Source organism: Myotis lucifugus, unplaced genomic scaffold, assembly GCF_000147115.1.
Source record: "Myotis lucifugus unplaced genomic scaffold, Myoluc2.0 scaffold_84, whole genome shotgun sequence".
NCBI lineage: Eukaryota > Metazoa > Chordata > Mammalia > Chiroptera > Vespertilionidae > Myotis > Myotis lucifugus.
This window is the reverse complement of record NW_005871132.1, coordinates 2478630-2499326: the sequence shown is the minus strand read 5'-3', so window position 1 is coordinate 2499326 and position 20697 is coordinate 2478630. Positions and strand designations below refer to the sequence as shown.

The 20697-nt window shown below is 39.7% G+C and overlaps 1 protein-coding gene across 2 annotated transcripts in view; it reads left to right on the top strand.

Moving 5' to 3' along the window:
* The window catches only part of CD80 (CD80 molecule), a 35842-nt gene that overhangs the window by 14642 nt on the left and 503 nt on the right, over positions 1-20697 (top strand). For both annotated transcript variants that reach the window (XM_023755811.1, XM_023755812.1), the window contains exons 4-5: positions 12115-12396; positions 19609-19722. In XM_023755811.1, the coding sequence (XP_023611579.1) occupies positions 12115-12396; positions 19609-19722 (396 nt within the window). The remainder of the gene's footprint in view (positions 1-12114; positions 12397-19608; positions 19723-20697) is intronic.

The following is a 20697-nucleotide window of genomic DNA, read 5'->3' as shown; positions in this document are numbered from 1 at the left end:
AGGATAACTTACACGGGCAACCTGAGAGTGCTTGGGAGTTTTCAGAAGAGGGGGGGGGCACCAAAATCAGGTAAGGGAACACAAGAGGGGAAACTTCACCTGCTTAATTTGACCCAGAACCAATTCTGATGTTTCCAGTTGAGTCCATGAGAGCAGTGCTTCTCAGGTGGGAATGTGCCTCTGCCCTGGGGAGCTTGTTAAAATGCACATTCAAATGCAGCAGGTCTCAGTGGGATCTGCAATGCTGCACTTTTAACAAGCTTCCAGGTGATGCCTGTGTGGCTGGTGACGACCATAGTTTGAGAAACAAGAAGTTAAACAGTCACTCAGTTGGTAAGAGCGACCAACTACCTTTTTTGCCCAGGGCTGGATGATTTCCTCAGTCCCCGGTTTTCATGGTAAAACTAGAAAAACCTCAGGCTAACCAGGGCAAGTTGGTTTCTCTACATTTGCCTAAGACTGCAAAATAATATAATATCAGCACAGCATATATGAAAGCCTCCATTGACCAATACAATGAGGAACTAGTTGTATTGGTTAACAGATTAACTAGGTTAATGGATTTTAACCTTCTAAAACATGTGCACCTCTTCCTCTCCTAATATTTTTACGCTACCCATTAAGAATGGTGAAAACTTGGGTTGGTTGAATAAAATGAGAATCAGAGGAGTAATTCTTTGATGGGGAGCTGTTATTCTAAACAGATGACCTTAGGAAAGGCATAGGAGACAGAGCTGAAGCTGTTCCAAGCCGAGCCAGAACTTGAAAAGATGATTTTTTATCTTTAATTTCTTTATTGGTTAAGGTATTACAAATGTGTTAATAGAATCCCTTATATTAACGGCATCCTTGAGGTTTATCTATTTCTCAGAAAAGTGGAGTGCAGGAATGAACAAGAATTAACTTGACATGAGTTACTTGGATTTGTTATTCTAGGTTGTAACACATGATAGACTGATATTATGAGAAGCAAAGGAAATACTACTTTTTAAAAAGTATTTAGTATTTGATGTATTAAGGTAACAACTTTTTTTTCTTAAATCCTTGCCTGAGGATTTTTTTTCATTGATTTTTAGAGAGAGTGGAGGGAGGGAGAGAGACAGACAGACAGACACGTTTGGTTGCCTCCCACATGCACCCTCGGGGATTGAACCTGCAACTGAGGTAAATGTCCTTGACTGGAAATGGAACCTGCGACCCTTCGGTCCTCAGGTCAGGCCGACGCTCTAACCCAGTGGTTCCCAATGTGGGGCACACACCCCACAGGGGGAAATTTGATTTTTAAGGGGGACAATTTGAGAATGAGTTATTAACAGTGAATTTTTTGCATTTCTTATGGTTCTAGGGGCCTCATATACAGTATATAAATATATATTGTGACATATTTCTGCATTTAAGTTCTCTATCATATGTTTTGAAACTTTATTTGCTATTTTTTCATATCACTTCATATTATTATTAACTAGAGGCCCAGCGGTGGTTGAAATCGCACAAAGAGGCACCCGGCCTCCTGCCCTGCAAGGAGGCACCCTGCGCGGGGGGCCGGCACCGCGCTGCTGCGTGTGTGGGCTGGGGTGGGGGCAGGTGCTCCTGTGTGTTGTGTCTCTGCTCTGGCCCGCCCCCAGCCCCAGCCTGCCCACCGCCGCTGGGTGGGGGCGGCACGCAGTCCCCTCCTGCCCATCTTCTTGCACAGCTCCTCCTGAGTGGTCATGATGCTCGGCTAATTAGCATTCCATAGATAGATAGATAGATAGATAGATAGATAGATAGATAGATAGATAGATAGATTTTTTAACAATATCTTAGTGATTTCTTCCTCAGTACTTCAACTGTCCTTTCCTTCTTTTATTTTTCTCTTTCATGGATGCCGTGTTCTTTGGAAGCTTGTTTAGACCAAGTTAATGGCCTTTTAGGCTTCCTCCACGTGAATAGGAATTCACTTTTTAAATAATAACAATTATATGTCACGTGGGGGGGAGGTATATTAGGATTTTAGAAATGCTTAGGTGGGGCATGGCCAAAAAAAGGTTGAGAACCACTGCTCTAACCGACCAGGGAAAAGAAAATTTCTTTTAATTTAAATTTTTATTGTTTACAGTATCACATAAATCTCTTTTTTCCCTCCACTGCCCTCACCCCCCCCCCAGCACATGCCCTAACTCCCCCTACACCCCATCAGTGTCCATTGGTTATGCTCATATGCATGCATACAAGTCCTTTGGTTGATCTCTAACCCCTTCACCCCCACCTTCCCTCATAGGTTGGACAGTCTGTTTGATGCTTCTATGACTCTGGTTCTATTTTTTTTAAGATATATTTTTATTGATTTTTTACAGAGAGGAAGGGAGAGGGATAGAGAGTTAGAAACAACAATCAGCTGCCTCCTGCACACTCCCCACTGGGGATGTGCCCACAACCAAGGTACATGCCCTTGACCGGAACCGAACTTGGGACCCTTGAGTCCGCAGGCCGACGCTCTATCCACTGAGCCAAACCAGTTAGGGCACTGGTTCTATTTTTGTTCATTAATTTATAGTGTTCATTATATTCCACAAATGAGTGAGATCGTGTGATATTTATCTTTCTCTGACTGGCTTATTTCACTTAGCATAGTGCTCTCCAGTTCCATCTATGCTGTTGCAAATGGTAAGAATTCCTTCTTTTTTACAGCAGCGTAATATTCCATTGTGTAGATGTACCACTGTTTTTTAATCCCCTTATCTGCTGATGGGCACATAGGCTGTTTTCAAATCTTAGCTATGGTAAATTGTGCTGCTATGAACATAGGGATGCATATATCCTTTCTGATTGGTGTTTCTGGTTTCTTGGGATATATTCCTAGAAGTGGGATCACTGGGTCAAATAGAAGTTCCATTTTTAACTTTTTGAGGAAGCTCCATACTGTTTTCCACAGTGGCTGCACCAGTCTGTATTCCCACCAGCAATGCACGAGGGTTTTTTTTTTCTCCGCATCTTCGCCAGCACTTGTCATTTGTTGATTTGTTGATGATAGCCATTCTGACAGGTGTGAGATGGTACCTCACTATTGTTTTAATTTGCATCTCTCCAATGATTACTGACTTTGAGCATGTTTTCATGCTTGGCCTTCTGTATGTCCTCTTTCAAAAAGTGTCTATTTAGGTGCTTTGCCCATTTTTTGGTTGGATTGTTTACCTTGGTTTTGTTAAGTTGTATGAGTTCCCTATAAATTTGGGAAAGTAAACCCTTATTGGATATAACATTGTCAAATATGTTCTCCCAGGCAGTGGGCTTTCTTATTGTTTTGTTGATGGTTTCTTTTGCTGTGCAGAAGCTTTTTATTTTGATGTAGTCCCATTTGTTTATTTTCTCCTTAGTGTCCATTGCCCTAGGAGCTGTATTGGTAAAGATGTTGCTACGACAAATGTCTGCTATTTTGCTGCCTATGGCTTCTTCTAAGATTTTTATGGTTTCTGGTCTTACTTTTAAATCCTTTATCCATTTTGAGTTTATTTGTGTGTATGGTGTAAGTTGGTGGTCTAGTTTCATATTTTTACATGTATCTGTCCAATTTTTCCAACACCATTTATTGAAGAGACTGTCTTGACTCCATTGTATGCTCTTGCCTCCTTTGTTAAATATTAATCATGTATAATGGCTTGGGCAGATATCTAGTTTCTCTATTCTATTCCATTGGTCTATATGTCTGTTCTTGTGCCAATACCAGGCAGTTTTGAGAACAGTGGCTTTGTAGTATAGCTTGATATCTGGTATTGTGATCCTTCCAACTTTCTTCTTCTTCTTCAAGATTGCTGCAGCTATTCGGGGTCTTTTTTTATTCCAGATGAATTTTTGGAAAGTTTGTTTGAAGTATGCTGTTGGTATTTTAATGGGGATTGCATTGAATCTAAAAATTGCTTTGGGGCCGAAACCGGTTTGGCTCAGTGGATAGAGCGTCGGCTTGCGGACTGAAAGGTCCCAGGTTCGATTCCGGTCAAGGGCATGTACCTGGGTTGCGGGCACATCCCCAGTAGGAGATGTGCAGGAGGCAGCTGATCGATGTTTCTCTCTCATCGATGTTTCTAACTCTCTATCTCTCTCCCTTCCTCTCTGAAAAATCAATAAAATATATTTTTTAAAAAAATTGCTTTGGGTAGTATGGACATTTTAATGATGTTGATTCTACCAATCCATGAACATGGTATATTCTTTCATTTGTTTATGTCTTCCTCTATCTCTTTTTTCAGCATCCTGTAATTTTCTGAATACAGGTCATTTACCTCCTTAGTTAAGTTTATTCCTAGGTATCGTAATTTTTTTGTTGCAATGGTAAATGGGATTTTTTTTTAGTTTCTCTTTCTGTAAGTTCATTATTGGTGTATAAAAAAACCATTTATTTCTGGGTGTTAATATGTATCTTGCTACATTGCTGAATTCATTTATTAATTCTAGTAGTTTTTGATGGAATCTTTAGGGTTTTCTATATACAATATCATGTCATCTGTGAATAATGATAATTTTACTTCTTCTTTTCCAATTTGGATGCCTTTTATTTCTTCTTGTCTGATCGCTATGGCCAGCACTTCCAGAACTATGTCGAACAGGAGTGGTGAAAATGGGCATCCCTGTCTCTTTCCTGTTCTAAGGGGAAATGGTTTTAGTTTTTGCCCATTGAGTATGATGTTGACTATAGGTTTGTCATATAAGGCTTTTATTATGTTGAGGTATGATCCCTCATTTCCCACTTTACTGAGAGTTTTTATCATGAAAAGGTATTGGATTTTGTCAAATGCCTTTTCTGCATCAGTTGGTATGCTGATGTGATTTTTGTCTCTCAATTTGTTTATGTGCTGTATCATGTTTATTGATTTGCACATTTTGTACCAGCTTTGCACCCCTGGAATAAATCCCACTTGGTCATGATGTATGATCTATCTAATGTAATGCTGGATCCAATTTGCTAGAATTTTGTTGAGGATTTTAGCATCTATGTTCATGAGGGATATTGGCCTGTAATTCTCTTCCTTTGTAGTGTCCTTATCTGGTTTTGGGATTATGGTAACGCTGGCTTCATAGAAAGAGCTTGGAAGTGTGCCTTCCTCTTGAATTTTTTAGAATAGTCTGCGAAGAATAGGTTTTAGTTCTTCTTTGAATGTTTGGTAAAATTCCTCTGTGAAGCCATTTGGCCCTGGGCTTTTGTTTGCTGGAAGTTTTTTGATGAATGCTTCAATTTCCTCCTTAGTTATTGGCCTGTTGAGATTTTTTTATTCTTTTTGGTTGAGTTTTAGAAGATCATATTTTTCTAGGAATATGTCCATTACCTCTAGGGTGTTCAGTTTGTTGGAATAGAGTCATTCATAGTACTTTTTTTTATAATCCTTTGTATTTCTCTGGGGTCTGTTGTTATTTCACCTCTTTCATCTGATTTTATTTATTTGGGTCCTCTCTCTTTGCTTCTTGGTGAGCCTGGCTAGAGGTTCATCAATCTTGTTTATTCTTTCAAAGAACCAGCTCTTGGTTTCATTGATCTTTTGTTTTTTTTTGTTTTGTTTTCTTTTTTTTGTGTGTGTCTATGTCATTTATTTCGCTTTTTTTCTCCTTTATTGAATAAGATATTACAAATGTGTCCTTATCTCACCAATGTCCCTTCATCCCCCCCAATCCTGCCATCACCCTCACCTCCTGTTGTCCACATCCATCACTTATGCTTATATGCATGCATACAAGTCCTTTGGTTGATCTTTCCCCCTCACCCCCACCCTCCCCTGCTTTCCCTCCGAGTTTTAAGCATCTGATCGATGCTTCTCTGTCTCTACATCTGTTTTTGTTCATCGGTTTACGTTGTTCATTATAATCCACAAATGAGTGAGAGCATGTGATATTTATCTTTCTCTGACTGACTTATTTCACTTAGCATAATGCTCTCCAGCTCCATTCATGCTGTTGCAAATGGTAGGAGTTCCTTCCTTTTTACAGCAGCATAGTATTCCATTGTGTACATGTGCCAAAGTGTTTTAATCCATTCATCTGCTGATGGGCACTTAGGCTGATTCCAAATCTTAGCTATTGTAAATTGTGCTGCTACGAACATAGGGATGCATATATCCTTTCTGATTGGTGTTTCTGGTTTCTTGGGATATATTCCTAGAAGTGGGATCACTGGGTCAAATGGGAGTTCCATTTTTAGTTTTTTGAGGAAACTCCACACTGTTCTCCACAGTGGCTGCACCAGTTTGCATTCCCACCAGCAGTGCATGAGTGTTCCTTTTTCTCCACATCCTCGCCAGCATTTGTCATTTGTTGATTTGTTGATGATAGCCATTCTGACAGGTGTGAGATGGTACCTCATTGTCGTTTTGATTTGCGTCTCTCGGATGATTAGTGACTTTGAGCATGTTCTCATATGTCTCTCAGCCTTATGTATGTCCTCTTTCAAAAAGTGTCTATTTAGGTGCTTTGCCCATTTTTTGGTTGGATTGTTTACCTTGGTTTTGTTAAGTTGTATGAGTTCCCTATAAATGTTGGAGATTAAACCTTTATCGGAGATATCATTGGCAAATATGTTCTCCAATGTAGTGGGCTTTCTTGTTTTGTTGATGGTTTCTTTTGCTGTGCAGAAGCTTTTTATTTTGATATAGTTCCATTTGTTTATTTTCCCTTTAGTTTCCATTGTCCCAGGAGCTGTATCAGTGAAGAAATTCCTTCGGCATATATCCGAGATTTTGCTACCTGTGGATTTCTCTAATAATCTTATGGTTTCCTGTCTTACGTTTAAGTCCTTTATCCATTTTGAGTTTATTTTTGTGTATGGTGTAAGTTGGTGGTCTAGTTTCATTTTTTTGCATGTGTCTGACCACATTTCCAAGCACCATTTATTGAAGAGACTGTCCTGACTCCATTGTATGTTCTTGCCTCCTTTGTCAAATATTAGTTGAGCATAGTGGTTTGGGTCGATTTCTGGGTTCTCTATTCTGTTCCATTGGTCTGTATGTCTGTTCTTGTGCCAGTACCGGGCAGTTTTGAGAACAGTGGCTTTGTAATACAGCTTGATATCTGGTATTGAGATCCCACCTACTTTGTTCTTCTTTCTCAGGATCACTGCAGCTATTCGGGGTCGTTTTTTATTCCAGATGAATTTTTGGAGAGTTTATTCTAGGTCTGTGAAATATGCCATTGGTATTTCAATGGGAAGTACGTTGAATTTATATATTGCTTTGGGTAGTATGGACATTTTAATTATGTTGATCCTACAAATCCATGAACATAATATGTTCTTCCATCTGTTTATGTCTTCCTCTATCTCTTTTTTTCAACATCCTATAGTTTTCTGAGTAGAGGTCTTTTACCTCTTTATTTAAGTTTATTCCTAGGTATCTTAATTTTTTTGGTGTGATGGTAAATGGGATTGCTTTTTTAGTCTCTCTTTCTGTAAGTTCACTATAGAAATGCCATAGATTTCTTGGCATTAATTTTGTATCCTGCTACATTGCTGAATTCATTTATTAAGTCTAATAGTTTTTTGATGGAGTCTTTAGGGTTTTTTATGTACAATATCATGTCATCTGTGAATAAGGACAGTTTTACTTCTTCATTTCCAATTTGGATGCCTTTTATTTCTTCTTCTTGTCTAATCGCAATGGCTAATACTTCCAGTACTATGTCAAACAGGAGTGGTGAGAGTGGGCATCCCTGTCTTGTTCCTGTTCTTAGGGGAAATAGTTTTAGTTTTTGCCCATTGAGTATGATGTTGACTTTGGGCTTGTCATATATGGCTTTTATTATGTTGAGGTATGATCCTTCTATTCCCACCTTGCTGAGAGTTTTTATCAAAAATGGGTGTTGGATTTTGTCAAATGCTTTTTCTGCATCAATTGATATGACTATGTGGTTTTTTTCTTTCAATTTGTTTATGTGATGTATCATGTTTATTGATTTGCGGATATTGTACCATCCTTGCATCCCTGGGATAAATCCTACTTGGTCATGGTGTATGATCTTTCTGATGTACTGCTGGATCCGATTTGCTAAGATTTTGTTGAGGATTTTGGCATCTATGTTCATGAGGGATATTGGCCTGTAATTCTCTTTCATTGTGTTGTCTTTACCTGGTTTTGGTATTAGGGTGATGCTGGCTTCAGAGAATGAGCTTGGAAGTATTCCTTCCTCTTGAATTTTTTGTAGTAGTCTGAGGAGGACAGGTTTTAGTTTTTCCTTGAATGTTTGGTAAAACTCCCCTGTGAAGCCATCTGGTCCTGGGCTTTTGTTTGCTGGAAGCTTTTTGATGACTGCTTCAATTTCTTCCATAGTTATTGGCCTGTTGAGATTTTTAGATTCTTCCTGATTGAGTTTTGGAATGTTGTATTTTTCTAGGAATTTGTCCATTTCCTCCAGGTTGTCTAGTTTGTTGGAGTAGAGTTGTCCATAGTATTTTTAAACAATCATTTGTATTTCTGTGAGGTCTGTTGTTATTTCGCCTCTATCATTTCTGATTTTGTTTATTTGGGTCCTCTCTCTTTGCTTCTTGGTGAGCCTGGCTAGAGGTTCATTAATCTTGTTTATCCTTTCAAAGAACCAGCTCTTGGTTTCATTGATTTTATGTATTGTTTTTTTGGTCTCTATGTCATTGATTTCTGCTCTAATCTTTATTATCTCCTTCCTTCTGCTCACTCTGGGGTTTTCTTGTTGCTCTCTTTCTAATTCTTTGAGATGTAGAGTTAGATGATTTACTACCATTTTTTCTTGTTTTTTGAGATAGGCCTGTAGAGCTATAAACTTCCCTCTCAGGACTGCTTTCTTTGTGTCCCATAGGTTCTGGATTGTTGTGTTTTCATGTCATTAGTTTCCAGGATGTTTTTAATTTCTTCTTTGATCTCATTGGTAACCCAATCAATATTTAATAACATGCTATTCAGCTTCCAAGTGTTTGAGTATTTTGGGTTGTTTTTCTTGTAGTTTATTTCTAATATTGTGCCATTGTGGTCTGAGAAGATGGTTGGTATGATTTCAATCTTCTTGAAATTGGGGAGACTTTGTTTGTGACCCAATATGTGGTCTATTTTTGAATATGTCCTATGAGCACTTGAGTAGAATGTATATTCCGTGGCTTTGGGTGAAGTGTTTTGAAGATGTCAATTAAGTCCATCTGATCTAGTGAGTCATTTAGGATTGCTGTTTCTTTGCTGATTGTTTGTCTAGAGGATTTATCCAGTGATGTCAGTGGTGTATTAAAGTCCCCTACTATGATTGTATTGTTGTCGATCTCTCCTTTGATATCTTCCAGGAGTTTTTTTATGTATTTGGGTGCTCCTGCATTGGGTGCATATATGTTTATCAGGGTTATATCTTCTTGTTGTATTGATCCCTTTAGTATTATGAAGTGGCCTTCCTTATCTCTTGTTATGGCCTTCACCTTGAGGTCTATTTTGTCCGATATAAGTATTGCTACCCCAGCTTTTTTTTCATTTCCATTTGCCTGAAAGATATTTTTCCATCACTTCACTTTCAGTCTGTGTGAGTCCCTTCTTCTGAGGTGGGTCTCTTGTAGACAGAAAATGTATGGGTCATGTTTTTTTATCCATTCAGCCACTTGATGTCTTTTGGTTGGAGCATTTAGTCCATTTACGTTTAAAGTTATTATTGAAAGGTACTTGTTTGTAGCCATTTCTATTTTTTGTGGCTGTTTTCTTTCTGAGCTTTTTATTTCTTCTTTTTACACCAGTCCCTTTAGCATTTCTTGCATTGCTGGCTTGGTGGTGATAAACTCCCTTAGCCTTTTTTTGTCTGTGAAGCTTCTTATTTCCCCTTCAATTTTGAATGATAGCCTTGCTGGATAGAGTATTCTTGGATTCAGTCCTTTGCTTTGCATCACTTTGTAAATTTCCGTCCATTCTTTTCTGGCCTGATGTGTTTCTGTTGAGAAATCATTTGATAATCTAATGGGAGATCCCTTGTATGTAACTTTCCGTCTCTCTCTTGCAGCCTTTAAGATTCTCTTTTTGTCCTGAATATTTGCCATGGTAATTATGATGTGTCTTGGTGTGGGTCTTTTCGGGTTCACTTTGTTTGGGACTCTCTGTGCTTGTGTGACTTTTTTCTTCCCCACCTCAGGGAAGTTTTCTGATATTATTTCTTCAAATAGGTTTTCTAAGTCTTGTTCCTCTTTCTGTTGTTATGGCACCCCTATTATTCGTATGTTGTTTCGTTTCATGTTGCCCATAGCTCCCTTAGACTCTCCTCCTGTCTTTTAATTTTTTCTCCAATTGCTGTTCAGATTGTGTGTTTTGTTTCCCTGTCTTCTAATTCGCTAATTCGGTCCTCCGCTTCTCCTAGTCTACTGTTGAAACTTTCAATGGTGTTTTTTATTGCAGCTATATCACTCTTCATTTCTTCTTGGTTCTTATATAATTTATTGATTTCTTCATCTGTTTCTTCTTGCTTCTTGCATAAGTTGTTGATTTTTTCCTCCATCCGGTTTATGCATTCTAGGACCCTTAATCTGAATTCTTTTCCTGTCATGCTGCATGCCTCGGTTTCACTTAGCTGCTTTTCTGGCGAGTCCTCCTTTTCTTTCCTTTGGGGGTTTCTTTGTCTACCCATGTTTGATCTCACCAACAGATCTAGATGTTGAGTCGTTCAGTGGCTGCTCCCTGGGTGGCAGTGGCTCCTTGGGCTGCGGTTGCTCCCCACGCGGTTGTGGTAGCAGTTGCTCCTCAGTTGGCAGCAGCTCCTGTGATGGGTGCTGTTCACCACTGTGGTGGCTCCTCTGGCTGGTGGGGGGAGGCTTCACACAGAGCTGCTGTTTCTCAGACAGAGGGTGTGGTGATCAGGAGGCTGCTGTTTCTTCTCGTTGTATTTTTGAAGTTGTTGTCGGAGGCAGCAATTACCAGTGTTTACCTGTGCCGCCATCTTGGTTTCTCCAGGCCTCTAGTATTTACATAAGTTACTGTCAGTGTGCTGGTTCTCAAGTTGGATGGTGGGTTCATAGGTGTTCACTACAATATTAACTAATAAACAGACAAGTAAAAGAGAGCTACTTTGTGGCCTTAAAAGTCAGGATGAAAGGAAAGGAAACAAAGTACAAGAAAGGAAGACAAGGAAAAGGAAGGCTCTGGTACCTGAAAAACTTGGATTCAAATACCATTTCTGCCACTTACTGCTTATGATTAGACCTCAACTTCATTATTTATAAAATGGAAATTGTATTAAATTAAATCATATGAAATTAGTAATATTTAATCTTTTTTTTGCTACAATCTACCTCCCAGGGTTGTTGTAAAGACGAAATAAGGAAAAGTCCAGACTGAACAAGCATTAAGAGCTCACTAAATGTTGTGTTATTTTTCTCTTCAATTCTTACAAATCTGTCAATATTTTTTCACATGAAGCTACTTCTTTTTTCTCTAATAACTTCCCTCCTACCTCTATCAAAAGTGATGAAGAGCCCTAGCCTGTTTGGCTCAGTGGATAGAGCATCAGCCTGTATAACAAAGGGTCCTGGGTTTGATTCCGGGCAAGGGCATGTACCTTGGTTGCAGGATCCTCAGGCCCTGGCCCTAGTCGGAGGCAACCAATCGATGTGTTTCACATCAATATTTCTCTGTCTTTCCCTCTCTCTTCCACTCTCCCTAAAAATCAATGGAAAAATATCATTGGGTGAGGATTAAAATAATAATAATAATAATAAAAGTTTTTAAAAAAAGTGATGAAGAATTCCAAAGTCAGTCTTTGGATTATACATAACTACTGACTTATGGGAAGCTGCAAATTATATCTAATTTTTGCATTCTTATTTTTTTAATATATTTTTATTGATTTCAGAGAGGAAGGGAGAGGGAGAAAGAGATAGAAACATCAATGATGAGAGAGAATCATTGATTGGCTGCCTCCTGTACGCCCCACACTGGGGCTCAAGCTCGCAACCCGGGTATGTGCCCTAGGCCGGAATCAAACATGAGACCCTTCAGTCTGCAGGCCGACACTGTATCCACTGAGCCAAACTGGCTAGGGCTGCATTCTTATTAAAGCTAGATACTTTATTGAAAATATAACACCTCCAGAAGAAAAAAATATATATATATATCACACATACACGCACAGATATAATGGTATATACTTATATTCTTGTTCTTTCTTTAGCTGACTTTCCTGTCCCAAGTATAACTGAGCTTGGAAACCCAGCTACAAACATCAAAAGAATAATTTGTTCAACCTCTGGAGGTTTTCCAAAGCCTCACCTCTCCTGGTTGGAAAAGGGAAAAGAATTAAATGCCATCCACACAACAGTTTCCCAAGACCCTCAAACTGAGCTCTACACTATTAGCAGTGAACTGGACTTCAATGTGACAAACAACCACACCTTCATATGTCTTGTCAAGTATGGAAACTTAACAGTATCACAGATCTTCAACTGGCAAAAATGTAAGTCACGTCCTGGGAAGTTTCTCCTGTGGAGAACCTAAAAGGAAAATAACTCAGCCAGATACAGTTTAGAATTGTGCATATCGACTTTGACTGTATTTTTTGTAGTATTTTTAGACATGCAAATAAAATGTTATGGTGACATATTAAGGTCACTCACTGTATAAGGTATGACTATGTTACTAGATTAATTTTATTTTTTTAAATAAACATTCTAAAATTTAGAGTCCATATAATTGCTATTCATCAAATAGTCATCTTAGGAAGTTATTATAATAATGTTGTTGTCCTTGAAAGCACTAATATTTGTCCTTCTTAGGAACTGCCCTCAGGGCTTTGGCAGTTTCTTTTTGGGCATTGCCTCTCCATGGTCCCATGATGTCAATCACTGTCTTTTGTGGGTGACAGTAAGTTTAAAGAACTACTGGTTCATTCAGAACCGAGTCTAGTGAAGGAGATGAATAACAAGCTACTGTGGACAATGCCTGAAAAAATAGGTCTTTTTTGAGCAAATACCATGACCAGATGCTTTACAAATGGTAAACTTAGAAAATCCTCCTTTCTCTAGAAGTAAAATCATCTGAAAATATAAAATGGAAAAGGTTGGGTTTATATAAATTTGTGCATGACAAACCCATAATGGGCTGTTACAAGAGAACCCAGATACTCGAGATACGTGTCTAACTTGTATGCCTGATTATATAGAGAAATGACAGGCCTCTTCCACACCTCCCAGCCCCACTCCTAACAATGTGTTTTGTGGCTACATAGCAAGAAACAATACACTGAGTTTGCTATACAGTAGTATGTAAATGTAAATATCTATAAAAAAGCTTAAGTGACCGTCGCAACTGTCGCGACCATCACGATTGAACAGACGGCCAAATAGGCTGCGTAGGGAGACCAGGTCGGCAGGGGGTTAGTGAGGGACAACCAAATGACCGAGCAGCAGGCTGCGTGGGGCAACCTGGCCAGCAGGGGGGCAGTTGGGGGCAACTAGGCCACCAGCGGGGGGGAGGGGGGGCAGTTGGGGGTGATCAGGCCAGCAGGCAGAGGCAGTTATATTTTGGGCCATTTCGCCCCCCGGGGTTGAGCAGTTGAGGGGCAATCCAGGCCAGCAAGCAAAGGTGGTTTAGGGGTGATCAGGCGGGGGGGGGGGGGGGGCTGTTAGGGGTGATCAGGCAGGCAAGCACATGAGCGGTTACGAGCCAGTGGTCCAGGATTGTGAGAGGGATGTTTGATTGGGATCAGGCCTAAACCAGCAGTTGGACATTCCCCAAGGGGTCCCAGATTGGAAAGGGTGCAGGCTGGGCTGAGGGGACCACCCCCTCATGCACGAATTTCGTGCACTGGGTCTCTAGTAATATATAATGTATAGTGTGTCTGAGTTCCTCTTGTGACTGGTAGTAAAGAAGATATTTAAATAGTCTCCAGTTCATTCTAGTGAATGATTTACTCTAGACCATCGGTTCTCAACCTGTGGATCAAGACCCCTTTGGCGGTCAAACGACCCTTTCACAGGGGTCGCCTAAGACCATCCTGCATATCAGATATTTACATTACAATTCATAACAGTAGCAACATTACAGTTATGAAGTAGCAACAAAAATAATTTTATGGTTGGGTCACAACATGAGGAACTGTATTTAAAGGGCCAGAAGGTTGAGAACCACTGCTCTAGACCATTCTGTCTTGAGGAGGATTCTTTTTTTTTCCTCACTAGATAATTAGATAAAAATTCCCAGGGAAAAATAGTTCAAATATATAACAAATTTTGATGATTTTATTGATAGTCCAAACTCCTCTCTCTCAATTATCTTTATATATTCTAAAAAATGTGTAAAAGTGAATCTGAATAATATAGTAAATATTATTCATTAATTCAGCATTACTTTTCACTTAACATCATTATTTAATCAATTTTAGATTATTACTAAGGTGGGAAGTAATACACAAATCAGTAATAGCAGCTTCAGTCATATTTTATTTTGGACATTATTTAAATTTGGAATATGGGTATATAAGATATTCTAGGACAGATGGTGGCAAAATTTTTCAGAAAAGGGCCAGATACTAAACAGTTTAGTCTTGTAGGTCATATGGTCTCTTGCAACAACTCAAATCAGCTATTATAGCATGAAAGCTGCCATAGACAAGACATAAATGAAGAACATTGTTATGTTTCAACAAAAATTGTATTTAAAAAAGTAGGTGGTAGGCCACATTTGGCCTATGCACTGTAGTTGGCTAATTTATAGGAAATAGAATGTAGCCCTTCAATAAAAAGGTGGAGCTATATTTAAAGATGATATTATTAAACTACCAGCTTTATCATCTTTCCCCTAATAGGTCTTCTCTCAATTTTTCCTTCATGCTGAGGAGGAGCAGAATCCTATTGCAGTATAATTAAAATATGAGTTCTTAGCCCTATTTGGTCTACATTCACTATGATTAATGAAGAGATGATTAAGTGTATGTGTTTATTCATTCCTTTATTCAATCTTTAGGCAGTTATCACATCGCAAGCATTTTGCTAGATACTAGTGTTGTTTCTATGGTCAGAGAGCTTTCATGTATAAAGACTTCAAACCTTGTTGACTGGATTGAAGGCATCATTTAGAGTCAAAGCAAATAATGCATTTGTGGGTGGTCAAGAACTGACTGCATAAGCACACACAACTTAGGTGTGAAGTTCATAGAAATGTTACAAGCCAATGTGAGTAAAGCTTTACTTTATAAGTATCCACTAAAAAACCCCCACCAAATTTATTAATTAAATAAATCGGGTCTATGATTATTTAGTCTGGGCTTGCCAAATTTGTTAAACCTTGATGTGCTAGAAGATGTGTGTGGGGGGGGGGGGGGGGAAGGGGTGCGTGGTGTGTGTGTGTGGGCGGGGGGTAAATTAGAGAGTACCACGCATAGTGTCTCAAACTATATGTGCAGATGTCCTCACATAACTATCCACTTAGATTCTGGGTCTGTTCTATGGTGTATTACCAAGTTCCTAATAGGCATTATGATGGAGCCAGCTTACTGGTTCCTCCTTCTTTCCCTTAAGCACACACCCTCTCTCTAGGCAGAGGGAGGCTTAAGGATGGATGGGAGTGGCCTCTCAGAGGAAGTCAGGTGTGGTCGGAACTGTGAAACTTTTAGAATTCCAAGAGTTTCTTTGTTATTTTGGGTGTCATTCCGGTCTGTCGTGGCAAACATTGGTAATCACTTGAAGTCTCCATGTACTTTAGAGAAAGAGAAAAGACCAACTTTTCTTAATCTCCTAGGGGGTAGGTGCACTATGATCAAGTGTGTATTTTAGAACAGATATTGCAGTGTGTAGGAATTATTAGAGCCCAGGAAATCAGAGCCAAAGCAACCATTATGGAGGCTAGGAGGTAGGAGATGAGAAAAACATGAACTAGGACAGCAGCTGCAAGAGAGTTGGGGGAGAGAAACCAAGATGGCGGCATAGGTAAACACCTGAAATTGCTGCCTTGCACAACCACTTCAAAAATACAACTAAAAGACAAAACAGACATCATCCAGAACCACAGGAAGGCTGGCTGAGTGGAAATTCTACAACTAGAAGGAAAGAGAAAAGCACACTGAGACTCGGAGGAGGTGTGGAAGTAAAGTGCAGAGGTATAGAGGCGCATGCTGAAAGGGCTGGCAACTGAGGACATGGTGATCTTTTTCAATCGGGAGGAAGTTCAAGCTCCCGACTGCTTTGAACTCCAGTTCTGGGCCAGTCTTTGGGGACCCAGACTCATACAGGGAGAAACTGGACTGTCTGGCAGCAGGCAGAACTCGAGGGCGGCTTTCTCTCAGAGGTGCTTGCAGTGATTACTTCAGGACACTGAGAACTGGGGCCTCTTAGGGCAGGGCTGAGGATCAGCCATAGCTGTTTGCTCCACCCTATTGATTCCCTGAGACCCTGCCCCACCCAAGCTGTGTGCAGAGGCTTTTGCATATGAATGGCCTGGCCCTTTGCAATGTAAAATTACCTAACAAACTGCAGCTGGGTCAGAGAGACCCAGAACATCCAAAAGAAGGCCCAAGGCCCCACAGCAGCTTGCATTGCTTCACAGCTGGGCCTCATCTGGGCACCTCCAAACCCCAAACAAAGAAGAGAAATCTGCAGATCTCTCCATAGCTCCTGCTGGGTAGCCTCAGACAGAGGCTAAATTAGCACCTCCTTAGAGATCCAAGAGCCTTTGTACCCAGTGGTCAGAGTGGGACCATCCAGATTACAACTCCTCAGATCCATAACGACACACTCAGGGGGCAGACTCAGTGAGCACCAAAGCCCCACTGAAGCAAGTCTTGCCCCATAAGGGTGTCTCCAGCACAGAAGTTCTCCCACCATAGACACAGCTGATTCTCACAGCCAATTGGCCTGGAGGTCAATTCCTCCCAGTGATACCAACAACAATCAAGGCTTAAGTACAACAAGATTGTGCACAAAGCCCACAAAGGGTTGCACCAAGAGTGTCCACCTCAGGTAATTGAGGAGGCTGAGCCACTGGGCCCTACAGGACACCTAGCACACAAAGCCACTCTATCAACACAGGGAAGAAGCCAAAATGCAGAGACAAAGAAACAGGTCACAAATGACAGAAATGGAAGAAAGCAAACTACTGGTTATAGAGTTCAAAACCACGGTTATAAGGTTTTTCAAGAATTTTCTGGAAACCGCCGATAAATTTGTGAGACCCTCAAGAAATCTAATGAGACCCTCAAGGATATGAAAAAGGACCAACTAGAAATTAAGCATACACTGACTGAAATAAAGAATAATATACAGAGATCCAACAGCAGACAAGAGGATCCCAAGAATCAAGTCAAAGATTTGAAATATGAAGAAGCAAAAAACACCCAACTGGAAAAGAAAAAAGAATTCAAAAATATGAAGATAGTGTAAGGAGCCTCTGGGACAACTTCAAGCATACCAACATCCAAATTATAGGGGTGCCAGAAGAAGAGAGAGAGCAAGATATTGAAAACCTATTTGAAGAAGTAATGACAGAAAACTTCCCCTACCTGGTGAAATAGACTTACAAGTCCAGGAAGCGCAGAGAACCCCAAACAAAAGGAATCCAAAGAGGACCACACCAAGACACTTCATAATTAAAATGCCAAGGGCAAAAGACAAAGAAAGAATCTTAAAAGCAGCAAGAGAAAAAATGTCAGTTACCTACAAGGGAGTACCCATCAGATTGTCAGCTGATTTCCCAACAGAAACTATGCAGGCCAGAAGGGAGTGGCAAGAAATATTCAAAGTGATGAATAGCAAGAACCTACAACCAAGATTACTTTACCCAGCAAAGCTATCATTCAGAATTGAAGGTCAGATAAAAAGCTTCACTGATAAGAAAAAGCTAAGGGAGTTCATCACCACCAAACCAGTATTATATGAAATGCTGAAAGGTATTCTTTAAGAAGAGGAAGAAGAAGAAAAAAGGTAAAGATACAAATTATGAACAACAATTACATATCTATCAACAAGTGAATCTAAAAATCAAGTGAATAAAAAATCTGATGAACAGAATAAACTGGTGAATATAATAGAATCAGGGCATAGAAAGGGAGTGGACTGACAATTCTCAGGGGGGAAAGGGTGTGGGGGGTGTGGGAAGAGACTGGAAAAAAATTCTACACTATGGATGAGGACAGTGGGGAGGGTAAGGGCAGAGGGTGGGGTGGGAACCGGGTGAAGGGGAGTTGGGTGGGGGGAGAGGAACAACTGTAATAATCTGAACAATAAAGATATAATTTTAGGAAAAAGAGAGAGCTGGGGGAAAGGAGTCGATTGCAGAGATATTTTGAATATAGAATAGAAAGTCCACAGGAGCCTACTGGGCACAAACACAAGCCTTCATTCTTATTTGGGTAACTAATGGTGTTGCCATTCACTGAAATATGAGCATCTGTGTTAGATGTGCTTTGGAAAGAATATAGTGAGTTCAGTTTTAATCAAGTGAGGTGCTGGCATCCAACCATCTAGTCAACTGCTGGAATAACAAATCTGGAGCTCAGAAATGGAATCAGAAATATAATATACAGATTTAGAAATCATTTAGTGTTTCAAACCTTGGGTGTGGATGAGATCACCCAGGAGGACTGGGGTCAGTGGCAAAAGTATGGGACCACAAATGGAACCATGGGGAACAACAAAATTTAAGGGACAAAAAGAGGAAGAAGAGCCTAAAAACAACAAAAACAACAACAAAAAACTGAGTCACAACCAGCAGAAACAGAAGAATGTGGTGTCATGGAAGTCCAAGGAGGAAAATATTTCAACTTTGGAAAGTTATCCACAAGGCTTGGTAATCAGAAATATAAGAAACAATAAGTTAGTGTTTAATATTTATTGTAAGCTATTCCAGAGAAACCGGAAGAAGATGAGCTATGAATATTCCTTTTAATTTGTGTTCCTGCCCTTTCTCCAGATATTGTTGCCCCAAGGGGTTGAAGAATAGATGTTGTAGCAGCTGCTCCTAATACTCTCTAAACCCCCCCCCCCCCCACCTACATCCTTCCTTGTGTCCCTGTGTTCCCTCTGTTCCCTGTGTTCTGCATCTGATAGCCAGGATGATCCTACCTAATACCAAGCCACATCCACTCTTAGTTCTTTGCTGAGCCTCTTCTACCAGTCCAGAAACTCTCTAGGCTGTATGGTGAAAAATGTGTATCTGAAAACGAATGCAGAATGAATGCTTTAGGTAGTTACTAAGAGGTGTGTGTGAGTGTGTGTGTGTGTGTGTGTGTGTGTTAAGAGAACATGCTAAGAGAAAGGGAGCAAGCATGACAGAGCTGGATAAGGAAAAATAAGGTACATCTAGAACACAAAATCAACTGATTATTATTAGTAATACATAGTAATATCAACTATAAAAGTGAGATACAAAGACAGGGCGGCTTTTAAAGTGTCTCCTTAGAGTCCTTTTTATGCTAGCTTAACTCAGTAAGTACAGAAGTTCAAAATTTATTTTTATTTCTCACATTCAATATCTGACATCTGGATTATCAGCTGCCCACAAGTATATATCTGATTTGTGAGGTACCAAAGAAAATGCTATCAGCTGAGTATTGGAGAGCTGACCAGGCAAAGAAGTGAAAAATACTCTTTGCAGTTCTGTCAAAATAAGAGACATACAATGGGTATCAAGCAACTGGAAACACATTAGAGCTAATACTATTCTTTTTCCTCCACAGATGAGCCAACAGCCTCTCCTTTTAATCAGTCCTGGCTCTGGATCTTAATCCTAGTGGTTGGGATTTCTGTGATCATTGTTATTGCAGTATTTTGTTATTGCTGCCTGTGCAACAGTAAGTGCTTTCCTATTATCATCCTGTAAGCCAGTGGTTCTCAACCTTCTGGCCCTTTAAATACAGTTTCTCATGTTGTGACCCAACTATAAAATTATTTTCGTTGCTACTTCATAACTGTAATGTTGCTACTGTTATGAATCATAATGTAAATATCTGATATGCAGGATGGTCTTAGGCGACCCCTGTGAAAGAGTGGTTCGACCTCCAAAGGTTGAGAACCGCTGCCAAGCTCTATTAGTACGATTTAGCATCTCTCTGAGATTTTAAGCTATTCTCATGTTGGAAAAGTCTATGGAAATTTCAGTGTCTCCTTTCCGTGGCTCAGCAAGTTCTATTCACTCACTAGACAGACATTTCTTGCACACCTACTATGTGCCTGGCACTCTACTAGGCAATGGAGTTACGGAGATAAGAAATCACGGCCCTCAAGACACTAAATTCTAATTTAGTCCTTTCATTTCCCCCCTAACTTTATAATATTTTCTTGTAGACACTGAGGCTTGCTAACTAAGATGAAAACATTTCTGATGTAATGTAATATTCTAATTTTTTATTCAGAATTTGAGAAAAATCATAAATGACAAGATTTGGGGGACAGGAATCATTTTCTTGGAGAAGGGTAAAATGCACTAATGGAGTTAAGAAACTACATAGCCACAAGTGATTTTACCAATTCTCAATTCTACAGAATACATTTTTGGGTGAAAGATCAGGAGTGGTTGAGGAAAGAAGATACATCTAGGATATTTTTCCCTACAAGTTTAAAAGTTTGGCTTTACATTTATACATCCTTCAATCTCTAATTAAATGAAGAGGAACTGCTAGGCCAGAGTTAAGGCCAAGTTTGCCATGAAAGAGTATCAATCTTTCTTGGAGGAGAAATCATATATACTGCGGGAAAAAACATCTACTGATTTTCTCAACCTTCAACACAAAAAAATGTCAAAGGTCAGGGAAAACACTAGAGACTCT